The following is a 15,491-nucleotide window of genomic DNA, read 5'->3' as shown; positions in this document are numbered from 1 at the left end:
GGTCTGGAAAAGGGGGATTACTCTGACATTTCAAGAGTATGTTATCTTAGATGCAAAAAGACAATAGATAGCTCACTTAAAATAAAGATAGACATTTGTCAAGGAAGCTACAGGCCAAGGATGTGACTACCCACCATGACTCACTTTTAGTTAGGAATTTTTATGTTCCGACTATCCTATGTGGTTAATTTTGGTCTCTGAGTTTGTAAGGCCCAGCATGCAGGCCTCCCCTCAGCTTGTCAAGTTTAGTATGTGGCCCTTTTTCTCTCCACAGTGAGTTCACTCATCTCTAGATTGAAGATGCTAAAATCTAGTGATTGTGAATATTAAATAAGGTTTATATATTACATATGAGCAACAAAACTACATTGAAATGTAAAAGTTGGTGATTTAGTGGTTCAGTTTGTTGAAGTCAAAGAACTTCAGTCTGTCTTATTTACAGGGAGGCAGTTTTTCAAAACAAAAATTGTTTAAATTCTGTTTCGTTATATATAAGGGACTAAGAATGCAAAGAAACAGTGATAGAAATTAATAAAAGTACATTATAGTTTGTATAAGTAAGTACATTAAAGCTAGATTCAAGAAGTAACAGTTTTTTGATTATTTTGTTATTTATTATTTATTTATTTATTTTTTGCCTCAGGGATGTCCTGTATTGGATTTGGTTCCAGTTAATTCTACTGAAATCACACCTCCCAATTATCCTAATATTTATCCAAACATGCTGAACTGTACTTGGACTTTTTATTCCATGTCTGGAAATAAAATTAAGGCAGTGATCGAAGACTTGATAATAGAGGAATCTTGGTACTGTGCATGCGATTGCGTCAATATTTATGATGGACCAGATCAACAATCAAGATTACTTGGTAAATTGATCTTTCTTAAATGACCTACATTAAGTGGCACTAAGAATTTATATAATCAACATATGACCTACAATTGTCTTGAGAACAATATTCTTTGCTGTCAGTGATATTCTGATCCTAATCAGAATCCCAGAGCACAATGGGATGACTATAAGACCACTTTCACTGGATCTTGACCTTTAATCCAAACTTTTCTTGATTTTAGTATAGTGATTCCTATTTCCTTTTACCATTAGAGAGCACTCTAACTTGGCTTTTCTCAAGAGGTCATATGTTTTTAAAGGTGTTATTTCCTAAACTGCATTTTAGGTAACTTTTTTTGAAAATCAGTTTCCTCAGATTTCATCTTCACTGTGAAGATGGCCACTTTATACCCAGGGTAATTTGAAGAGGGAGAGGCCAATTAGATTAAATAATCTTTAAAGATTTCTTGACCACTTGGTGTCCGTAATGCTTGATGTCAGGCAATATCCTACTCTGAGACCGACTCAGACAGAAACTTTTCCAAAGATTTTGCAAGCCAATATTGCATCACCCTCTCCAGTTTCCTCTAAGTTCCTTCTTTTAGGACACCATTATAATCCACTTGTCACAAAGGGCAAGAGGAGAGTTTTTGATACTACTATCTTTTCCAGAGACTTTGACTTCTTTTGTGATAGTCCAGGATTTATAACACCAATAAATTTAGCAATTTGCTTTGAATTACGAAGTTACCCAACTTTTTCTTATCAGTGAATTTGATTCCTATCAAGGATTCTAAAGCAATTACAATATGAGGGAAGGGAAGATACAAAATTTCAAGCTATTCTCCTTAAGATTAATTTGAGGCCTCAGACCCTGCCACTGTAACTCTTGTCAAAGCCTTTCAGCCAAAGACTCCTGGAACATATCTATAGTTGAACAAGTTGAATTTATTACTCATGGTGGAGAGAGAGAACACACATTATGGGAAACCATGGGATCTCAGTTAGAGGGTATTAAGAAGAGCCTATTAAAAAGGTTTGGACTTCAGTTAGGTAATTCTATAAAAGGTCTAAGGCAGTAGACTTTGCTCTAGGTTTGTTACTGTCAGTAAGTAATGAATTTTAATGGGATATCTCAATCACAGGGAGACCTGACTCGAAAAAGAATAAAACTACAATTGGTAAAGCAGTAGCAATCTCTCTTCCCCTTATAAGGTGTGTCGGGCGGGGGGCGGGGGAGGGAGGGGGTGGGGCAGGGGAGAGAGATGTTTGATATTTTGGTGGTGGCCCATGACCTTGTTTTTGTCTCATCTTATTACAGATTCAGAGTCCTGTCTGCTGTTGGTGTACAACAGGAGAACAACATGGTCTAGCTGTTAGTGTCACATCAGTTTCAGAAACTGCTTTTCTCTTTCTTATTCTTAGGACTCTTCAACATGGCAATATTATTCCTCTTTAAAAGTTCTGATCAATCAAAAATTTAGAGATATCAAATGATTACAAATGAGATAATTTGTATTTTTATAATTACCTTTTATGATTCTATGTAAAAGCGAGGAAAATACCATTTGTTTACTAGTTTGTACAATTTATTTCATACAATTTTATTTCTTTGTACTCCTAAAATTTTATTTCAATGAGATGTTCTATTTCTATAAGGATTTTTAAATTGTTGAATGTAGAGCCCCATTGCTAGTTAGAAGGCCATCCCATATACAGAACCACATTGTCTGCATTATCTTAGTTATCTTTTCTTACTAAATCTTTTTGTTCACCTAGATGGAATTCACCAGTTTTTAGCTAGTTTTTAATCATTTATGTCAGTGTAAATGGAGTGGTAGATAGCCACCAAATAGTTTCCATTGCAATGCTTTTACAGCATTTTAATGACAATAAGGTAGCAGAATTAAGGTTCATCTGGTTATCCTTCCATTTACCCTGTGTAAGAAAGACATCAGTAATTAATAACCACCATTTTAAATGTAAATGTTAAAGCCATTCATTACCGAACATTTCCTAATGTATTGGGTACACTGGAGATGCAATAGTAAGTTACTTGGGTGGACAGACAATGAAGAAGAAAAAATAATACTATTTAACAGTAAATATCGGAGGCCTCTTCTATCATGTAATCTAAACAGCCCTCCCCGCCCCCCCACACACATACCTTTTCTTCTTGGCATTTATCATGACCTAGTAGATATACAGTTGTTTATTTGTTTACAATCTTTCTTCACCAGAAAGAAAATTTCCCTAGAACAAGGCTTAGTCACTCTTTTGTTCATTGCTGTATCGGGGGTGTTTAGAGTACTGCCTAACACTTAGTAAATATTTGATGAAAAAAGTGGCCTTGAATGTGAGAAGATCTTTGTAACTCGATGAACTGTCAGAGGTCACAGTGGCTGGAGATTGAGCAAGGACAGACTGGAATGAGGTGAGGTTGTGGAAGATAAAGGCTTTGCTCTATTGTGTAGCTTAGACTATGGTAATGAGTTTGAATTTTATTCTAATCCAGTGAGAGGTCATTAAAGGTTTTTGACAAGTGAGTAATTTGAGAGCCGCTCTGACTGCTGTGTGGAGAGTGGATTTTAGGATGACAGGGTGAATTATGTCTACAGTTATGAAGCTATTGTGGTAGTCTAGACCTGCATTGTCCAATTTGTGCTACTATTTAAATTTAAATTAGTTAAAATAAATAAAAGTGGTATTAGCCATATTTCAAGTGCTCAGTTGCTACATGTAGTGAGTGACCACCATACTGAACAGTACCGATATAGAACATTCCATCACTGCAGAAAGTTCTATTAATGATTTTAGACAATAGAATATTTTGTCATAAAAGGAGGATGGCAACAATAGTGTGCAAGTGAAGTGGGCAGATTTGGAGATAAAATTGATAGGATTTCTTGGTAGATTGAATATGGAACTAAACATGCAAATCAGGGATGACTCAAGCCTATGGTGTGAGATGTTGGAGATGATATTTATAGAGATGGGAAATATTGGAGGGAGAAATAGATTGGTTGGCCATATTAAACTTTTAATGCTATGCTGCATCCAGATAGAGCTAGCAATAGATAACTGGAGGTGGAACTCAAGCTAGAGGAAATGTTTGGGCCAAAAGTTAAATTTGAGAGTTATTAGCTTCTCACAAATTTCCTTTAGTTAGCCTTTCTCCCACATCATCAATCTCCTCTATCATTCTCATTGGTTTCAAACATGTTCTAGTATTACCCATCATTTAAAACAAAGTCAAACAAGAAATTTAGCTATTGCCCCAATTTTTGTGCTTCCCTGAACAGGGAAATCTCTCACCTAGAGGCCGATGGATTTAGAATGTTTATGGGATCAATGGCTAGAAGATTATGATGACATAAAACATAGCAGGGAAATATTAATAGAGTTGAATAGATAGAAAGTGATGATTTAGAAAGTGGGATGTTCAAAATAAAAATTTCAGCGGTGTCAAATGATTGTAGTTTTTCAGAGCAGTGTTAGTAAAGAATTGAAAGATGAAGAGATTATAGTTCCATTGTATGGTCAAATTCAGTGTTGGCACTTAACTGGCATGCACTAGCTCAGTCTCACAAATCTTCACAATCAATGCCCAATCTTATTGGCTGTTGCCCTGCCATACTGGTTATTAAGTATCATACTCAGTCAAGCAACAATTTTGAGGAACACTGGCAAACTGGAACACATCCATAGAGCATAATGACAAGGATGATGAAGGACATGGACACTTGGGCATGTTTAGCTTGGAAAAAAGAAAAGGCAGAAGGATTATAATTCTTCTTTTCAAATAATTATGGAATTCTCATACAGTCAGGCCACGTATGAAACTCATTCTGCCTAGTAATATCTAATAATTATTGAGTATTTACCATTATTTAGGCATAGTCCTAAGAACTTATAACTCGCTTAATCTTTTTAACAATCTTATGGAAGTAGGTTATATTATTCTCATTTTAAATATAAGGAAACCAAGTCACAAAAAGATTGAGTAACTTGCCCCTAGTGACATAGTAGAGAAAGTAGAGAAAGTAAGATTCAACCCAAGCATTCTGATTCAAAAATTTATGTTTTGGGCCACTGTACGAACCATGTGGCAGTCATTACTTTGATGTTTTTTGATCATGTTGATGAGAAAGAACAGCCTAGCAATTAGAACTGTTCAAAAAGAGAAAATGCTCATAAGGTCTATGTCATATTTTTAAGTCTAGTAATCATTTGTCCAGGGTTTTTTTTAGAATGAACTCAGTGTTAGATGAAAGATTGAACTAAATGATCTCTAAGTTCTATGTTTAAACTAGTCCTTTACTTCTCATCTAATCACTGCCCATCTTAAACCTACAGATTTTTAAATGTGTTATTTGTATTCCTTAGTCATTAATTGAAATACTGTACTTGACAGAACCAAGGATAGAACCATTTTCATACCATTAAAACCTTCCCTCCAGGTTTTAGCATTGTATGGTTATTTAATCAGTTGTGAAACTTCTCATCCACTTACATTTTATATCTGTTCACAGGGACATTGTAAGATACTTTATTAAGTGCTTCCCTGAAATCAAGATTCATTCAATTTATCTCATTTCCCCTAGCCACCATCTAATTATCTCTTTCAAAAATTAGATTAGCTTAATTTAATGTGGCATGTTAAGGATCCCATGCTGGCTTCGCATGACCACTGAGTCCTTCTCCAAGTTTTCAGAAATCATCTGTCTAATAATTAGCTGTAAAATTTTGCTGAGGTTTATTTTTAACAAACACAATACTTTATATTAATTCATTTAATCCAGTGTAAATCTTATTATTTTTATCTTCATTATGCAGATGAGAAATTGGAGGCACAGAGAGAGGTTTAACAACTTGCCTAGGGCCACATAGGTAATAAATTGCAGAGCTGGTTTGAACCAGCAGTTTGCGGATAAAATCTGTAAGCACTAAGCCACATTACTTCACTAATATATGACCTTGGAAATACCCTGCAACTCTTTGTTTTCTCTGTCTCCTACCTGTCCCCCCACCCAAATCTCTCTTTTAAACAGAGTAATGTTTCCCCATGTCTATTATCTTAAAATTTATGGGAGTTTTGTTGATTCTACCCAGAATCCCTTTGCTTAACATGGTGTATCCTGAAAGGTCTCCATCACTTTCAAAACACCAAAAGTTTCTTGAGGATAAGAATGATGTAGAGAATAACTGTTTCCTTCTTCCTCATTTTTTTCCTAAGGTTTCTGAGATAACATCTTTAAGACAAATCAATAGTATGTTGTTTTAATTCAGGAGAATTTAAATAATAGCATGCACAGATAAATTATAGCAAATATCCTGTAAATACCAGAACCACTTTTGTGCCAAATTTTGTGTTTCTGAATTAGAAAAGTATCCACATTATTCTATATTTGAGCAACCTGCATGTCTTAGTTTGGACTGCTATAACAAAAATACCATAGTTTGGGTGGCTTAAACAACAATTTCTCAGTTCTGGAGGCCGGGAAGTCCAAAATTCGGTGTTAGATAAGAGCTCACTTCCTGGTTCACAGGCAGCCATCTTCTTGCTGTATATCCTCACATGGCAAAAAAAAAAAAAAGTAAGATAGCTTGTTGGAATCTCTACATAAGGTGACTAATTCCATTCAGTAGGACTCTACCCTCATGACCTAATTACTTCCCAAAGATCTCCCCTCCTAATACCATCACATTGGGGATTAGGATTTCAACATATCAATTTGGGGGAACACAAACATTTGATCCATAGCACTGTCTGTTTCTCTGTCTACTTATCTTCACTAAAATGCCTCTTTTCTCCTCATCACAGATTGACATACAATTGTTTATTATTTTCATATCAATTACTAACCTAGCCTTTTCCCTTTGATCTTTTTAAATCTATACCTTTCCATTATTGCAATCAAATCATGAATTCCATCCTACAAATCTTGATCTTACACTACTGCTAATCATTCCTTTGTCAATATTAATATAGGATTTATATCCCCTCTTTGCCCTCTTTTACCTATGTTATTGCACTGGAGAAGTGTTTTAATTATTGAGTATATTTTACATTTCACCTCATTTTTGTGGCTCCAAGAAAGAGTTTGTCTTGCTATCCAGTAGTGCTTACCTGACTGTGCATTTTAAGACTGATGAGTCTGTGGGAGAAAGAAGTTTTAAACTTATTTTGGAGGATATAATTCAGAAGCAATCACAGAAAAGCAATATTGGGACCAAATTGCCTATCAATGGTAAGTAATTGTTTTAAAATGTTTATTAAAGCAGGTATCACATAGGTCTTGAAGTAGAACATGGGAACACTGGTTTAAGGGTCACTGGTAGTCACCCTGGTCTAATACTGAAAACTAGATAACTTCATTTCAAACCATTTCTTAATACATGAGAAATGGTAGTTCAGATGTATCATCTAAAGTAATAAACTTACTTGGGGTGGATCTATGTTATTTTTATTTAAGAAATAATGATACATGAAAGTCAATTCATTGCTTTTTAAAAGATCCATCAGGGATATTTAAACTGAAACAAAGGTACAGTTCAGTGTGTTTCCACGTCTGTTACCATGTCTTTTTTATTAAGTAACCACCCCCCACCCCAAAAGAGAATATTTTAGCTGAACATGTACTAACTTCTCTGCATAAAATAGAATCAAATTTAATGGTTTTTCTACTGATCCAATCTATTTTAAAGCCAGGATTTTATTAGTTGTGCTTAAAATTTAAAAGCCTAACGAATGTGTTATTAGGAGATTCTCCCGATTGGGGTGTAATTCTGGGAAGAATTCTGATAATCAACTTGCAATGCAAAGAGTTTCTTTTCTTTTTTTTTTTTTTTTAATGTCACTTTGTTTTATGATAAGGGTGATGGATGGGCTTTCTGAAGAGTCCTTGATTTGAACAGACTAGTGAACCACGCCATTTTTAATTGGTTAAGGATGTTCACCTAACTGACCCTTCTGTCTCCCTTGCCTTCATCTTTCCTTCTCTATATCTCTAAACTGATCCTTCATTCTCATAGTAAAAAATATTTAAGCTGCCTCATTTCTTTTTCTAACTACTTCTCTTTGGGAAGTAAGTTGAATACTAATAAAATACTGTCATTATTTATGTGTAAAAACAGCTCACAGTTGTAAGACCACATATTACCACATATAATGTGGATTACAAATGCAATAAAAACATGCATTAAGGTAGTAAATCTTAATGCACTAAAAACATGTTTGAATAAATACCTTTTGTGCGTTTTTCCCCCCTAAGATTAAGATAGGCATAATTTTGATGGGTTTGCATGTTTTTTTGGAATATGTATCAAAAGGGAAAGAATCCATGTTTTATACATATCTGAAGAGAAAGAAATGAGTTTTGATATATGTAGTAGATAAAGAAATCTACTGTGTTAAAAATTGGTTTTAAATAGATTTCTGGTATAAAAAAGAAATTTTAAGTGAGGAATTTAACAAATGAGCATATCTTATAATTCTCAAATCGTATGACTCTTTTGAGAATTGTAAGCTTAATTTTCTTCATATTTGAAGGACTACTTAAATAAGTCTCTTATTTTTAAATTCCTGGTGGATTTCTTTTTAAATCTGAAATGGAGTAAACATACTGCTAGAAATTTTCCTTATCCTTTTCCTTTATATAAACATTGTATTTTGAATATGTGTAGTATAAAATATTTTGATATATCTAGATATGTTATACTGGAATAACACAAATAATGCCACAGAAAGAACAATGTCTAATAATTTCATAATAAAATACAATATTTTTTTGAAATCAGTTTTTTTGATTTGTCTAATGCTGTGTATATTAAGGCATCAGTTAATTTTACTGATTTTTGCTCATTTTAAAAGCAATTGAAGAAGAGTCTCATCTCTTATTAAAAATCCCAGTGTTGAAGCTATAAAAGAAATAAACACCTCTATTCTGAGATTTTAATAGACTTTCATAAGTATTTCTAATGTTTTGTTACTTTTTAAGGAATAACAGTAGAAAACAATACAGAAAGATGGTCAGCTGAAGACAGATGTGAAATTCCAGTCATTGACCCACTTGTAACAGAAGAGTCTAAGAGAGATACAAATGTGCTGCCAGCCAAGCTTGGGGAACCCAGGGTGGTTGGTGGCCATGTTGCTCTGGCAATGTCATGGCCATGGCTGGTCAGTCTGAAGCACCAAGGACAACATAACTATGGAGGTGTTCTGATTGCCAAACAGTGGGTCTTGACAGTGGCACACTGTAACTTTAGATGTGTGCCTGAGTGGTGCAGGAAGTGCTGGAGCTGTTTGAGGGCCCAGAGTGGGCGAACTCCTCCTGCTCTCCTGTATCTTAAGAAACATTAAGCATCACGCTCCCACTGATACAGTCCCCATCTTGCAAATGAATGGACATACTGTATTAGGTTGACGAAACTTTCTGGGCTTGAGGAATATGTTTACTACTAATAGCTCTTAATTTTAAAAGCTGCTTTCTGCTTCTAGGTTAACTTAATTAATAAGTAACTAACAATACTCCCTCTTCTTTCATCCTCTATAAAATGGAGGTAATGATATCTTAACATTTTCTCATCAGTCTCTTAACACCATACTTAGAGCACAGGGGTTGCTCAAAGTAGATTACTTTCCTCCTTGCTCTCCAGTTCTGTCTTATCTGATTATCAAGTTAAAAAGGACACTCTTTAAAATCCTTTGAAACTTTGGATAATAATTATGTGTCTCTAAATAACAAATATCTAAAGTTTTTCAATTTTTTAAACTAAAGAAAACTGAAAAAAACCCAAACATTCCACCTACCCGTTCTGGCAACAACTGACTGTTCTCTGTATCTATAAGCTTGTTTGTTTTTTAAATACGTGTGCCTGTGTATTTTTTCTTAGATTCCATACGTAAGAGAGATTACATGGTGCTTTATCTTTCTCTGTCTGACTTATTCCACTTAGCATAATGCCCTTAAGTTTCATCTATGTTGTCACAAATGGCAAGATTTCATTTTTTTATGGATGAGTAATATTCCATTATATATATCCTTTTATCCTTTGATGGATACTGAGGTTATTTCTATATCTTGGCTATTGTGAATAATGCTGCAGTAAATATGGGGTACAGATGTCTTTTTTAATTAATGTTTTTGTTTTCTGTGGATAAATACCCAGAAGTGGGATTGCTGGATCATATAGTAGTTCTTTTTTTAATTTTTAAAGAATGTTTTTTAAAAGAAACATTTTTTTAATCTGAAATTTGATCTCAGTGTGATATAAAATATCTGAAAACTCCTTCCTCAGAAGTGTTAGCTTGATTTTAAATACCGGCCTCCAAGAAGTAGTGAGACAGTTGACACCATCGCATAATGTCCCATAGCTAGGTGAGTAGATATAATGTCTTCAGTGTCTCTAAAATAGGCTTTATAATAAAAGTATCTGTTTAAATAATTTGGTGAGCAGGAAACTTCAATTAATCAAAAACATTTTCTTTACTATCCCCAACTCTTACTCTTAAATAACAAGAAGGCATCCTTATTAAGGCAGTTTTTAGACTTTCACATGCTGAAAATTACCTGGGGACTTTGCTATAAATGATATCTTAGAATCTTAATTCTGAATTTTGATTTGATGAGGTATGTCATGCACATTCCATGATTTAATGCATGTTCTCCCTATACATTTCTTTTAGAAATGTTATATTAGGGAGTTCAGTAGCTTTAACTTTCAGAATCGCTTTCAGTGGCCATTATATAAATATATAATGTATACAATTATGATTGTAATGATATGTAGAATCATTACTTTGAGACATTGTGAATCTTCATTTTCAAAGAAATCATTTTATTTGATGTTATGAAGGCAAGAAACTACTCTAAATTTTTTCTCAAGGATTCAGTTAATGAGAAACCCTCATTTTCTAAGAATTCAAGATAATAAAGACTTTAATGTAAATTAGAAATGTTAATGTATTTATAATAATTTTGAAAAATTATGGCCTCATTAAAAGTGGTATCTATTTTCCCACTCTCTTTTCTTATGACAAGTACTGTCACAGACAACCTGGTAATAGGAAGAAGTTACCTCTCAAACATAGGAAATAGTGATTTCATACCAGTGAAAGCTGTATACACTCACCTTGGCTTCACAGTTTCCTTCTAATGATGCTCTATCCCTGTTGTATCTGGAAAAACCTGTCAAACTAGGTCAGTATGGACAGCTCTTTTCCACATTTTGAACATTTGCCATTTAGTTTATATCTTCCATCTTGCTTAGAAGTGCTGTATGCACTTTTGAAGTTAAGTAAGTATTTCTAAACTTTCTTATATTTTCTCTAAAAGCTAAAGTACCTGCATAAACATTTTACTTTTACGTGTTTTTAATTAATGGATCTAGAAAGGATGTCAAAGAAATACATTTTAACTTTGTCCTATTTATCCTTCTGATCTTGCGAGGTTAACCCAAATACTTAGGAATTTGAACCATCAGATCTTTGATTTTCTGTACCTTCATGGCTTAGTAAAATCTCGTTCTTTTTAATTGTTTATTTAAACCAAAGCTACTGTGAAAGTGTAGTGAGAAATTGCTAATCTGGCTCTGTCACGTGGTAGCCATTCAATCTTGGGTAGGTCATGTAACTGTTGAGAGCCTCAGTTTTATCATTTGCCAAAAAGGAATAACAGTAACCCACCTATCTGCATAGCACAGGGAAACATTCAGTGAGCAACTATATTGAGGGGAATGTAGCTAAGACCTGTGGATTGTCCCCACTTAGACACCCATGCTTTTATTCTAACTCTCTCCTATGTTTCTGCATTCTTCAACTGTTCCTCTGCCAATAAATAGCCTCACCTCCTTTTTTTATGTCTTTTCAATGCATCTATTCTACAAACCCCAGTCATGGTTCAATTCACCACTTACTTTTTGTGCTTTTAAATTGTACCAGTGAGAGCATCTAGAACAGTGCTTCTCAACCTTAGAGGCACATTTTAATCTCTTGAGTTGCTTTATCACAACCTCAAGAGTGGAGACTTGACTTTTTTTTTTTTCCTTCTTATCTTGCTTTTAAAACTTATTTTAGTTGGACTTTTTATGCTGAGATAATTGTAGATTTACATGTAGTTGGAGAAAATAATACAGAGACACCAATATACTTTTTCCCCAGTTTTCACCAATGGTAACATCTTGTAGGATATTGACACTGATGCAGTAAAGATATATAACATTTCTATCACCACAAGGATCCATACTGTTGCCCTTTTATATTTAATTATGGTACATTAATTATCTGAATACTTTGTGCTATTAAAAAGAATGATGTGGTAGATCTATATGTAATGATGTGAATGATATAACCATAATTTAATAAATTAAAAAATCAGAATAAGAAAAAGGACCAATTAAAAGATGTGTTGGTAGAGGGAAATGTTTTTTAACTCTAGGAAATTTGGCAGGAAATGGTATAATAGAGCAATGATGATCTGTGAAGACAGAATAACAAGATTTGGAACCAGTTGGCACATATGTAGAGAGATGAGAAGGAAAAAAAACAATTTACAAAGCGTTTTATGTGATTTTATTAAGAAATGGCAATAAAAATGAAGTACAAATCATATAAATCATGATCTAGGATGGCAGATATGTGGAAGCATTTAAGTATATAAAAGTCTGGATGAGAATAAAGTGAAACAACATGAGGAAACAAACACAGGACCACTGCATTCAATATACATACAGTGCACACAGACATACATAAAATCACAATATTTATGTATATACAGATTTTGGTGATGTGAAAATGTGAATGTTTAAATATGTAATGTTTCAATATTGTTTATAATACACCTGTAAAAATGAATTAGATATAAAAATACTTATTAGCTATAAAAATACTAAAAAGTTCAAATTGCTACAAATGTGGTTTTCCCCACTCTTCATGTAGTATATTTAAAGAAAAAAGTTAATTATATTCTCCATTGTCATCTCAAAGTCAACAAGGTGATGTCCTGGAGGCACATGGACAAAAAGGTAGATGCATTCTTTAAATGATTGTGGATGAGAAACCAGGAGCCCCACATCTCAGTGCAGGGCATGTATTTCTATTTTCCTAGGAGGATATAGAAATACCTGGAGCAAAGTGGTAACATGTAAATTGGAATGATCCCTTCTGAGTAATTAATAGCTATCATTTCTAGAAGACTTGTTTATTAAATTACAGAATTAAAAAGGTTACTGTTAGGTCAAAGTAGGTATTTCTAGAGTCATCACTGAAAATCAAACAATTCTACGGACTAAATGATAATTGCCTTTTTTCCCCTCATCCTTTTAATTAGGAGAGTTTGTATCTCCAATCTGTTTGCCAGGGAAAGATGATAAAATAAATATACTTTCCAAATGTATGACTGCTGGATGGGGACTAACTGAACCACATCATGAATATATTCACTACCTCTTCCAAGATTAGACTCCAAACAAATACATGCAAAGTCTAAGTATATTGTCTACTCATTTACAATTTTTCTGTATTTTTAACAAGAATGATAATAGAAAAAGTCTTTTTCATAATGGATCTAAGGGTGATAGCTCGAGTTTTAGGCCATCATGTTATTGATGTTAGTTCATTAATACTAGTTCATTGATACTTGTAAAAACTTGTGTTGGAGAATATCTAGGGATTTTATTATCTAATAAGTATTCGTGTGTCCCGTTTATATATAATTACTCCCCAATTGCACTGTGAAAATATACAAACAATTTTGTTTTTACAACAATATAGATGCCACTACTATGAAAACTCATACCTGAAGATATGAGCCTATTCCCAAAGATATGACATGTTTTCTGAAATGATAGACTGGTATAAATGGTAAATAGGTGAAAAGATTATGTGAAAATAACCAGTCCATATGAAGATCAAACCCATGACTTTGGTCTCACTTCCACTGTATTCTACAAATGAATTAATGATTTACAAATATCCAGTAAACTAAAGACAAAGTGGGAATATAGAATGCAATTTCAATTGTCAGCTTACACACAGTGTCAGCACTTAAAGGGGCATGTATTTCTCTTGTCCTAGGAGGATATAGAAATATATCTTCAGCAAAAGTCAAGTCAAAAGAATGAGAGCACCGTGAAAGCAATGGATAAAGTATAAACTTCACATGTAAAAAATAAATCGTATTATTTAATTTATCAACAACCGATTTGGGTGCAAATTTTGTCTTTTTTCTTCCATAAAGTGATATTTTTCTATCTTCTTAGGACTGTCCTAAAGACAAAAGACCCCACATAAAATGTTTTGTTTTTGTTGTTTCTGTGCCACTGTGGAGTAATATCAATACAAATCACCTAACAGCATCAGTACAGTGCTGAGAGGGGAAAATGAGTGGGTTAATCCTTGGAGTCTGTATATAATATTGGGCTGTTTTTGGTTTATCCTTTAAAAGCATTTGCTTAGGTTGTATGTGTTTTCATTCTTTTTCTACTAGAAGATGAATTTTCTAAAACTGTGCAGCAGACAAAGGTACAACTCATCAGTAGTACATCTTATCGAAGCTACTAGGGACTGTACCAATATATGTGGAGGGGCCTCAGGATCATCCTCATGCATGGTAATTCAAGGATTTCATTGATGAGTGAAGTATTGTATTCTTTTCAGTGTGTCTCATGAATGGGTGTTTGCTGACCATAAAGAGGTATAAATATATGGTAGTTTTAAAATGAAAAGCAAGAATAAGTACATTGTTAAGTTGATGTACTATGTTAATTTGATACTTGAAGTAGACTCAATTCTCAGAAGAAATTGCTCATTCATTTGCTTGACTGAACGATGAAATTAATGATATTTAACTGTTTTTAATCTTAAAAATGGTAATTTCTTATGGTTTGACTTCATAGATGAATTAGGTATTTTTAGTAGCACTGAAAATATAGTTTTCATGTAACTCAAAACTATCTTTAGCCATTATATTTAGTAAATGCTTGAAACTTTCTACATGACACAGTATATTGTCAGCACTGAACAAATTTATCTCAAAATATCTTTTAGCTTCTCTTTGAAAATGTAGATTCTGATCTGATTCAGATACCTGTAACATCAGCCAGCTACCCGTCTTTGGTTTCCTATGCTGCTGTGAGCAGAAATCAGAGATGAGTGAATGATTTATATACTGTCTGATCATCCTTTGCAATTAGGGTTAGCTTCAACCATGAATCATGGAGCCAGAACTCTTTCTGCTGGTTGCAGGGAGATTCTGGAGGACCACTGCAGTGCGCCCAGTCTGGGCAGTTCAAGCTCATTGGTATTGTGAGCTGGGGAAGCAGTAACTGCCATCCTACTGCACCAATGTCTTCACTAGAATTTCAGCCTACAGGGACTGGATCACATATGTCACTGGAGGAGAAGCATGATCACTGAGAAAGAAGCAGGGTGGAATTGTATTATAGATGAGAAAGGAAATACATAACAGTATATCTGAAAAATTAGTCTCTTGTTAGAGCTGAAAAACTCAGTGTCTCTTCCCCCAACCCTTGTATTGAGGAGCTTGGATATGGTGTTACATACATTCAATATTAAACATCAGTTACGGAAAGTTAATATTGTTTCATGCCTCTTGAGAACTTATAATTGAAATGTCATTAAGTTTCTATCTATTTGGCC

General features: G+C 33.9%; 1 protein-coding gene across 1 annotated transcript in view; it reads left to right on the top strand.

The window, feature by feature from the left end:
• Positions 1–15,491, top strand: part of OVCH1 (ovochymase 1) — a 64,748-nt gene that overhangs the window by 47,104 nt on the left and 2,153 nt on the right. Inside the window, 1 exon segment of the mRNA XM_023532409.1 lies at positions 8,833–9,090. Within this exon segment, the coding sequence (XP_023388177.1) occupies positions 8,833–9,090 (258 nt within the window).

Source organism: Pteropus vampyrus, unplaced genomic scaffold (genome assembly GCF_000151845.1).
Source record: "Pteropus vampyrus isolate Shadow unplaced genomic scaffold, Pvam_2.0 Scaffold82, whole genome shotgun sequence".
NCBI classification, from domain to species: Eukaryota; Metazoa; Chordata; class Mammalia; order Chiroptera; family Pteropodidae; genus Pteropus; species Pteropus vampyrus.
Note: the sequence above shows the minus strand (reverse complement) of the source record. Positions and strands in the feature narration are given on the sequence as shown.